The 10,412-nt window shown below is 36.4% G+C and overlaps 1 protein-coding gene across 1 annotated transcript; it reads right to left on the bottom strand.

Moving 5' to 3' along the window:
• Positions 1 to 853: 853 nt before the first annotated feature.
• On the bottom strand, positions 854 to 9,686 carry LOC149618701 (dynein axonemal heavy chain 3-like). The gene is made up of 6 exons (XM_089854520.1): positions 9,552 to 9,686; positions 9,232 to 9,463; positions 7,995 to 8,055; positions 7,791 to 7,917; positions 6,817 to 7,006; positions 854 to 933 (listed from the first exon to the last, which is right to left on the bottom strand). Exons 2-6 carry the CDS (start codon positions 9,461 to 9,463, stop codon positions 854 to 856), a joined length of 690 nt encoding a protein of 229 aa, XP_089710646.1. The 5' UTR covers positions 9,552 to 9,686.
• Between the last annotated feature and the right edge of the window lie 726 nt (positions 9,687 to 10,412).

The following is a 10,412-nucleotide window of genomic DNA, read 5'->3' as shown; positions in this document are numbered from 1 at the left end:
ACCATACTAACTGGTCTACGTAGATCTAACCCTTTTAAATAAATTAAAAACTTAGATTATTTTAAACTCTAACCACCAATAAGTTATGATTAGAATTCTTTCACTTCAAAACGCTTGATTTTATTTTATTTTAAATTATAAGTTTTGCTAAGCCTTATTTGAATTAGGCCGCTAAGTCTTACTCTCTATGTAGTCTCATTTCTATAATAGTGTTATTCTTTCCCATGTGATATTTTATTTCAATACTTGAATGATAGATGGCGTTTTAATATTGTTCCCCAGAATCACGCGCATCACGACGCAAGCTACTCACACTTGCGTCGTGAAGCGCGTGATCGAGTGGGCATAAGAAAACAATGTGGTCAAATACCAGACCCGTTTTTACCTCCGAATTTTGACAAAGGACCTGCTCAGGGCCTAACAAATCATACGGTCTACGATCCCAAGTGTATAATTAAGGTTAGTAATAGTGAGGTCACTATAGAGCTATTTCAGTGGGGGAAAAATTTCGTCTGCTACGAAAATTGGGCCTGCCTTTGAGTGTAGAGGGCGGCCATTTTGTGAGGGTTTCTCTATGGGCAAATAGCATTGGTGACGTAGCCATTACCCCCACTGAAATAGCTCTATGGTAAACTTGGAAAACTGTCCAATGACTAATTTTGCGAAGAAATAAAGTATATCTTGGGGTTTTTAAAATTCAAATACGATTTCTTCCCGTTTAATCAAAATGAAAAACATATGTTGGATCTGCACTCGTTCGATAAATGAAAAATACGATCGATTCGAACCCAAATATCGATTAAAATCGATCAAATCGACCGAATCGGTGTTAAAAATTAAAAATGCTACAAACTCACTGTATATCAAATATTTCAGGTTGCCATTGAATTCCCAATCTTTCCTTTTCATTCTTGTTTAAAATTATGTATTCAACTAAATTGCATAATTAATCAATTAATCCAAGCCTTAAACAAATTGTTTTAACAAGAATTTCTAATTTTTGCACATTATACTAAAATATTTAAAAAAATATTAGGAAATCTTTTAATTTCCAAAAACATACGTTGAGAATATCTAATTCTTCTACCTAATGTTATATTACTCGTGTTTCTGATAAGTATGTCATAAAATAAATATTGTGTTTTATGGGTCAGACTGTGTGAAAAGTGTCAAAGAACATGGAGTCTGAAACATTTAGTTTCGGAGGTACGGGTTCCCAAACATTGGCCCCTAATTAAAACAAGGAAATTGGTACACATGTCGAGTAAGACATATCAGCCTGCCCATCTTGTTAAGGCAATTTCAATAGCCTCCAATCTAAGAACCTTATCGAGCCTTTATCCAGCAGAAGTGTACGTTTAAAGGTAGAAGTGTTCCTTAGCTGGTAATGTAAAAGTAGTTCAAAGTGTAATAGCACAAGAGAGGACATTTTGAACAAACCTTTAAATAGCGATGTTAACTCATGGTAAGAATAAAATTCTGATCTAAATAACAAACTCTTCAATTTATGGCAGACTTATCAGATACATCCTGTATAACGCTGCCTCTGTACCCCATCAACTACTACCAGCATCCTCCACGGTTTGGTTAGATCATACGAGTCAGTCGCCCCCCCCCCCCTGTGTCATAAAAAATACACCGAAAAATAGGGTAAACAGTTTCCAAAAATGACGCTACGGGGCGGCACTTGTCACGCCCCTACACTGTTAAAAATAAAGGTATTTTGAAGGTACTATAAAATACCTCCGCGACCTTTTTAGTACCCATGAACGTATTCTATTAGTTGTCTCACATTGCGGGTATTGAATGATTTCGAAAGGGGTATTTTGGAAATATAAGGTATAAAATGGAACCTTTTAGAGTGTATGCGCTTCTGGTGGTATGTTATCGTACCCTGGAGGCAGAAAAGAACTTAACAGACTCCTTTAGAGGGATTTTTTAGCTCCGGCGTGCTGATTATAGCCAACACTACTAATGTAAAATACATGATATAATACTTCTAGCCCAAATTCTGTAACACTGACTGTTTACTTCTCCATTAGCACTAGTAATGGCAGCGTAGAAGAAATCTCTATTGGAATACTATTAATAACCATAAAGAATATGTTCGGAAGGGTAGAATAGGGTAGTGGTTTTCTACCCGAGATTTCAATTTCAATCTCAAGTTTCCTAGCTAGTGGCTTTTCTTAAATATTTAATTACATATGATTTACTATTCGATTCGGTTTGAAAAACCACTATTCGCACAGCCCTACATATAATTAATATTAATTATTTTCTTTGACAGCTATGTACACTAGCATACGTTACATCATTTAAAGGCAATACAATTATGATATAAATCATACATAGTTAATATAATGGTTTGAATCCGAGCTTACAACTTCAGTCGCCATTCAGAAAATATCCATGTATATGTGACCCTGAATTACCTTTACACTATAACAGTATCACACCTTCCTTAACAAGGGGAAGCTAAATTTAGTATCGGTTGATCCCTTGCTTACTATGCGAACTCTCACGACCCCGCAAGCCTACGGCGCAGACACTTAAAGGCGAGATGGAAGGCAAAATTTTACCCTCGTCCCGTAAGCCCACAACACAGACACTAAAAGTTGAGATGGAAGGAAAATATTACTCTCGTGTCTTTCCGTCTCTTTTACGTCGAAGTGGTGTATTGCTTACCATGTCTGAAGATGGTTCAAGCCCGCGGTACTTAAGGAAACGTTGACCAGTTTCAAATGTGCCGCAAATATTTTTAATGGCTCGAAAGTATAATTTAGACCTGTTTGTGGGTTTTAATTGACACCTAATTAGGTAGCACAAAATACCTTTAAAAGTATATTTTCGAACCTTTTTGAGTGTTAACAGGTACCCTTTTCGGTAATAAAGAGTACCTTTCACAATTTGAAAGCTTTATTCCGACCTTTTTTGAGGTTTAAATGATACCCTTTACGGGATCTCAAAATACCTTGTAGTCCTCAAAAGTACCTTCTTCAAGGGGTATTTCAGAGTACCCTTACACAACGGTATTTTTTAGTACCTTTATAGGTACGTCTGGGGATGCATTGAACATTACCTTTAAAGGTACTAGACAGTACGGTTATTTTTTACAGTGTACCAAAGCGTGAGGCATTCTGGGAGACAATCAATGCCGCAGCAGATGGCGCATCAACATCTCTACTCAACCGTTTTCTCTCCCGCAGAACTTAATGATCGACAATAGAGTGATCGTAAACGTTTCATTTGGTCGATTAATTTTTTCTTTTTTGTTTGAATTTATCGAAAGACGTGCTTCACCAGTAAAACGCTCAACCTGATAGAACTAGAGGGTCAGTCAATGAAAATCACAGTAGCGTTAGGCTTATCACGTCAACTATTAAAACAAAATTACTCTTTGCCTTTTTAATTTTCCCTTCAATAATACCTACATTGCAAAAACCTTTTTAAGTAGATTTTTTTTATTTTATTAACAATTAAATTTTTTCATAAGTTTTTTGGAAAGTTTTCATAATGAATTTAATGCCCATTTATCAGTCTAAATCGACTTTAAGATTATTGTCTGTCATTTAAATTCTCTCTCAAACAACTTATATTCATACGCATAGAAGAAATAATTTTAAAAGGTTTTATTAATTTTATTAAAGTTTTAATTTCAATGATTTTAATGTCATTTAATCAATATAAGGCGACTATTGGATTATTTTGTGTCACTTTCAATCACCCTAAATCAATTCATATGCATTATACAAATAATTTTATATAGATTTTAAATATTTTCATTACGTTACAATTTTTATTGAGCCAATTGATCTGAAAAATAATGAAATGTACTTGATGCTATAGTTAGGCCGGTAAATCCGCGTCACGTCTGATTGTAATAACGCGACTGTTTTCGTCTTTACGCAAAAATATCTTTCCATCTTGAAACCAAATGAAATTGTATCCCTTATCTTTAGCGAATTCTTTGGCGCGATGCAGAAGTTTCTTGTTGTAAAGCGTTAACTTCTGATTGACGAAAATCTTCTCCGATTTCAAGGAAGGATCCAAAGCTGACGCCGTGATTCCTAAAGAACTTTTTTCTTTGAAAGCTTTCAACCAATTCTGAGTCGTTTCGAATGTACGAAACTTTACTTCAATTACGTTTGAACAATTGGTAGCAGAGCAAGCAGGTGAAATTTTAATTGGTCGATGTATGCTGATGATGTTGGCTTTATCGTACAGGGATAAACCCAAAATTGTAGCTAATCTTAACAAAATGAAATCTAAATCCTCGTTTTCTTTCGATTCAATCCCGGCAATTTCCAAAACATTTTTAAAATTTTTTTGATCATTCGATTTCGCTTTCGTTTCCAAATGTTCCAATCGCGTTATTATTGTTTGCAAAGTATTATCAAATTTAATTAATTTCTGGCTCATTTTTTCTAATCCTTCTTCGACATTTTGGATTTTTTTGACTACATCATCTGGTTTATTCGAAGCTGAACTCTGACCTGGGTTTATTTTTGGTGTGTTAGCGGATCTCTCGGCGTATCTTCGTATTACTTCAACGGCGTCGGTACTCTGGTTTTCGAAAGCCAAGTGTAATGGTGTCTTGCCGTTTTTGTTTGAAGCATTCATATCAGCGCCATTATGTAACAGCATGCTGATGATATCCCTACGATTTTTTGCCGCAGCATAATGAAACGCCGTTTCGTTATTTAATCCGCACGTTTCGTTAACTTGGGCTCGTATTAAAGACACTATAACGTCACAGAGACCCTTCTCGCAAGCAAAACTTAACGGAGAGCGGTCGGTCTTATTACGAAGGGTCACATTGGCACCATTTTGTATGAGAATAAGCGCCAGTTCTGCTTTTCTATTTTGACAGGCCAGGTGTAAAGCTGTGTTTCCATCCAGATCAACTTCGTTAACGTCAGCTCCATTATGTAGTAAAGATACGACAACATCTGTGAGATTTTTATTGCTCAACAAACGCGCATTCTCGCACGCACGAAATAATGGTGACTCATTGTCCTTATTTCTAAGGTTTACATTGGCACCATTTTCTATAAGAATAAGCGCCGTTTTAGCAGCCTGGTTTGCGCACGCTTCGAATAAAGCACTGCCTCCAAATTTGTTGACTGCGTTTATGTCAGCTCCGTTACGTATTAACAAAGTGGCCACTGAGGTATATCCCCTTAAAGATGCGTACATTAATCCAGTATATCCCTCTGCATCACATGCATTTACATTAGCTCCTTTTTCAATTAGAGTGAGAGCAATATTCGTTGCATTAAGATTGCAAGCTTCGATTAAAGGCGTTCTTTCATAATAGTCAAAGGTGTCTTCTAAATTCACTCCTTCGTTGATCAACTTTAAAACTTCATCGAGGTTACCATTAGAAACGGCGTCATACAGTCGTCTATCTTTCGCTTGAGCCATCTTTAGTATATACGCTTAACGCTTTTAGATTGCACAAATTCACATAGAATAATAATATGGCTTCACACAAGTATTAACCTGTATTGATTAAAATTAGTGTTCGATTAAAACCTAAAAGGGACATATATGTATATTTTTCCATACCTCAATTATTAGCTGTGGTAAATTTAAATGTAACCGAGGCAAAGAAGGGTTTTTTCAAACTGAAAATGTAGACCGAACTAAATAAGCAAATAGAAATGATTCAAGCGTATCAATTTCTGGGAAATATGCCGATCAATTCATCTTATCATATCAGTCACGTTATGTTGCATTGTTTCCCCTACAAAGTACATGCGCGAAACATATTTAATTTTAGTTTCTTATCTGAACGTCAAACAAAAGTAAGTCATGAAAACCGTAAACTTTGCACGTTAAAGTCAGTATGAAGTTATGAAAACGATTCGTTAATGGAAAAGTTCAGATACCTTAAAACAAGGGCCTTTTTCTAAATATAAAAGGAAAAATATTAAAAAAGAAATAAACGACTTCTAATTACAAAATAATTAGCATTTAATTAGTCTTAAAAACGAGGACCACTGCGCCATCCGCCATTGGTTTAGTGGCGTCTGCTAGCCAGAACCCCTTACCCCTACGGGATTGGCGTGGTAAGAGATTCGAATTAGCAGACACCACTAAACCAATGGCGGATGGCGCGGTAGTGCATGTTTTATTTAAGGGGACGTAACCTAGACAGGGAAAAAATGGGCCTAGCAACTTGTACGACCCCTAGTGTCAAATTAAGGTTAGTAATAGTGACGTCACTATATGGTAAAAATTAAAAACGTCCCATGAATAATTTTGCAAAGAAGTGAAGTATATCTTGAGATTTTTAAAATTCAAATGCGTGTGAACGATTTCCTCCCATTTAAACAAAATGATAAAGCGTATGTTGGATCAACACTCGTTCGATAAATGAAAATTTCGATCGATTCGGACTGCGTTCGATCACCCAAATATCGATGAAAATCGATGAAATCGACCGAATCGGTGTTGAAAATTAAAAATGCTACAAACTCACTGTATATCAAATATTTCAGGTTGCCATTGAACTCCTAATCTTTCCTTTTCATTCTTGTTTAAAATTATGTATTCAACTAAATTGTATAATTAATCCAATATTAATAGTCAAAAAGGCTTAATCAAACCGTTTAAACAAGTATTTCTCATTTTTGCGCATTATACTAAAAACTACCAAATTCATTAAATGTTTTAACAAATCAGCAAATCTTATAATTTCCAAAAACCTGAGTAGAAAATATCTAATTCTTGGTGTTACGTTACTCGTGTTTCTGAGTATCATAATAAAAAATACTTGTTGAAACGTTCAAGTATCTCTTAAAAAAAACATACTAATACATCTTCGAAGGTTAAGCAAATAATCTTCATCAATTTCTCGATTGGCAATTGAGAGAATTTTGGAATAATCTGGGACCGATTTCAGTTTATCACTTATAAGTGAAAGAACTGAGGTGTAAAATGTTTCGGGTAAAGGTGGAAGTAATGTTTCATCAATTTCATTTTTAACATAATGCCAATAAATCTAAATGTAAAGCATCATCATCAAACGTGGAAATAAAATGAGTGAAAACAAGCAAGAATGAATAATGGTTTTAATTTATTACAATGCTACCATATTCCTATAATGTATAAGTAAGGGGCTACCGTAATGGCCCATTCAGAGCTTTCGATTGGGGGAGGAGCTAAGATTCTAGAGATACTTTATAAGTCCATAGTGGTGGTTTGCATATATGGCTAAAGGCTAACTGAAAACCGAGAATCGAGACGAACAATGGGGCAATAGTATGAGGGGTTCTAGCTAACTGAAAGTGGGTGCAATTGTGGGTCTGGCGAACTGATGATAAACAGTATTGGATTTCTGTCAGAGGGGTGAAAAAATACTGAAGGAAATATTCTCTATTGTTAGTCTAGAACCCGCTTTTTCACGGCTTTCAATTAGCTAGAACCCTCAAACATTTGCTCGCCACCAGGGGACGCCCCTATATACTCTTCATTTGTAAAGAACGAGTTGCTAAATAAGACATGATTCTTCTTTACTACTCAGTGGCTGGTGGTCAATAAGCCTCTTCGAAGTAACTAAGAGGGAAAGACACGGGGATAAAACTTTGCCTCTGTTTGGCGCCTGCGCTGTAGTCTCTTTGTATCATGAGAGTGCGCAGTGATGGCAACCCCCTTGTTTGTACCGATACTGAGGGTTGCCTACCGCCTTTCTTACATCGACGAGGCTTATGACGCGAGCCCAATGAGACCTGTTATTCATTCCTGCTTATTTTAACTAAATTAATTCCTGGTATAATTCTACATACATCATGGATTTCGTCATTTTCAGCCGATGTCTTTATCGATTTTTGTAATTTTTTGTTGGAAGAAATTTTCTTTTGGGTTACTGGACTCAATGGTGGGCTCATTTTGGCATCTATTGCCAGTTTTTTCCTTTAAATTTATTTATTATGTGAAATTTTTTGTTGTATGTACTTAGTGATTTTTTTTTACAAAATTAGGTTGTGTACCTGGGTTTTGAAAGGTCATTTTTGGTTCGTTTTAAACCTTTCGTTTGAGCCACAGATTTTTCTGGGTGACAAGAGTTAATAAATTTTATGGAGTAATTATGTGTTCAAATTATTTAACACTAATAACTAATACTGAGTTTAATAGCTTTGAGAAAAGAATTTTGTACTATCAGAAGTAAGATGAGACTAGAAGTGAAGGGCTCTAGCATTGGTAGTAGATCCTGGCACTAGTGAACAAATTTGAGAATTTTATGCCGCTTCCATCGCGCCTACACTACAGAGAAAAAAATTGGTCGAGTTCAAAAAAATTCCTACCCCCGTTCCCCTCAAACTAAAGCCGCGGAACACGGCCGCCTGTGCTTGAATCTAGTTCGGCTGTCTACCGCCACGAGCGTCTCACGTTTTGGAGGGAAAATTCAGAAACCGCTACTAGAGGGCCAACCGTTGGTGTGTTATCAAGAATATTCACTTTCGCCGAGTGAAGAATTTGGTTACCTCGATACTTCTAGTCTCAACTCACTTCTGGTACTATTAGACAAATTTGTGATTATCTCTAGATTTTAAGAAGGGAGATGAAGGGGAAAGTCGGCTAATGATAAGGAAACAGATTTTATTTATTTATTTATTTTTTTCAATGATAGTGATCATACTAACTGGTCTATGAGTATACGTAGATCTAACCCTTTTAAATAATTTCACTTCAAAACGCTTGATTTTGTAATTATATTTTTCATTTTCTTTTAAATTATGAGTTTTGCTAAGCCTAATTTGAATTAGGCCGCTAAGTCTCACTCTCTATGTAGTCTCATTTCTATAATAGTGTTATATCTTTCCCACGTGATATTTTATTTCAATACGTGAATGATAGATGGCGTTTTAGTATTTTTCCCCAGAATCATAGCCCACTCGATCACGCGCATCACGACGCAAGATGCTCGCGGGCAGCTTGCGTCGTGATGCGCGTGATCGAGTGGGCTGTGCCACAATAGATCCTTTTCAAAAGGGCGGCAGTATTGCCTGCTTGATATATGGTTAAAATGGAACACCAGGTAGGTATGAGGAGAACAAAGACAAGAAAGTGGCTTCAAGACACATCTAACATCTTTGTTAACCACCTAGCGGAAGTTGCGTCATAAGAAAACAATGTGGTCAAATACCAGACTCGTTTTTACCCCCGAATTTTGACAAGGGACCATAAAGACATCTAATCCATGCTTATAAGTTAAAATTTACTCACGTTTCTTCTTCGCCAAGCCGGAAAAAGTTATAGGTTTCGGATAGGGTCGTCTGCATAATTCTGCAATATGTAATTTCATGGCTTGCGGAGTGAAGTGACTTCCAATGCATTCTGACGGGGTATACGCGTAGAATTGTTGTAGATAAGGCGCTAATTTAGTCCACGAATGAGCTTGAAGTAATGGTGGATAATTCGGTTTTGACAAACACTCGCTAGCGTCAACTGAATCCATCTGTAAATACATAAATAAACATATATTTAAGATATAATTAATACATTTATTATGTTAACAACTATGCTTAACTTAAAGTTAAACCTACATCGCTCAGATAATGCTAATTCTACGCCTTCAACCACATAACTTTAATTACTAAACTGTAAAATAACCGTTAACGAAAGTCTTTAGTTTTGTAATGAGATGTAGCAGACGACGCGTTCGCGTTGCCTAGGAGACGAAAGAATTAACGCGCCAAAACAAAGGGCGTTCTGCATCGATTACTAATTCCGTCTAATCTTGAAGGAGAGAGGAATGGAGTGGAAACCCCATACCTATAGCGTTGCCTCTGCACCCCCACCTACGGCACCGTAGTCCTCCCAGCGTCGTCAGCGGTTAGGTCATGACCAAGCAGTATTGGTTCGTCCATGGTTAGGTAGGGTCGTACCGGACGAAATTGTAAAGGACGCTCTCTCTATCTTAAAAATAGAAGCTAGTTCTCGTACATATAAAATGGCGCTACGCGGCAGCACTTGGCAATCGCCTACCGAAGGGTAGGGGCGTGCGCGAGGTACAATGGGAGAGATACGTTGCCGCAGGTCGCCCATCATCATTTCCAATCCATCTCAACTCCCTTATCCCTGGTCTAATAACGCTAGTAATCTACGACCATGGAGTAATATTTAAAGGGGCTTAGCTACAATTTAATAATTGTAATGGAAACTTAGATTTCAACTCCAGGAAAATAACACTTTGAATAATGCCAATGAAAAACATAATTAATTATAAAAAAACGTCTTGATTTGGACCAAGGCCGAAAAAACAAACGATATGTCTGAGGTTTATCAGTTGACTGAAGTTTCAGATATTGCAATTTCTTTTTAAATTACTTTTATTCCTTTAATCCTTAATCAATATTTAATTCAATCAACTTATTTTTACTGTTAATCGATCTATTCCCTCTAAA

The sequence above is a fragment of the Phalangium opilio genome, unplaced genomic scaffold (assembly GCF_054372755.1).
Source record: "Phalangium opilio isolate 3A_F unplaced genomic scaffold, DU_Popi_V2 ptg000209l_1, whole genome shotgun sequence".
Classification (NCBI taxonomy): Eukaryota; Metazoa; Arthropoda; class Arachnida; order Opiliones; family Phalangiidae; genus Phalangium; species Phalangium opilio.
Note: the sequence above shows the minus strand (reverse complement) of the source record. Positions and strands in the feature narration are given on the sequence as shown.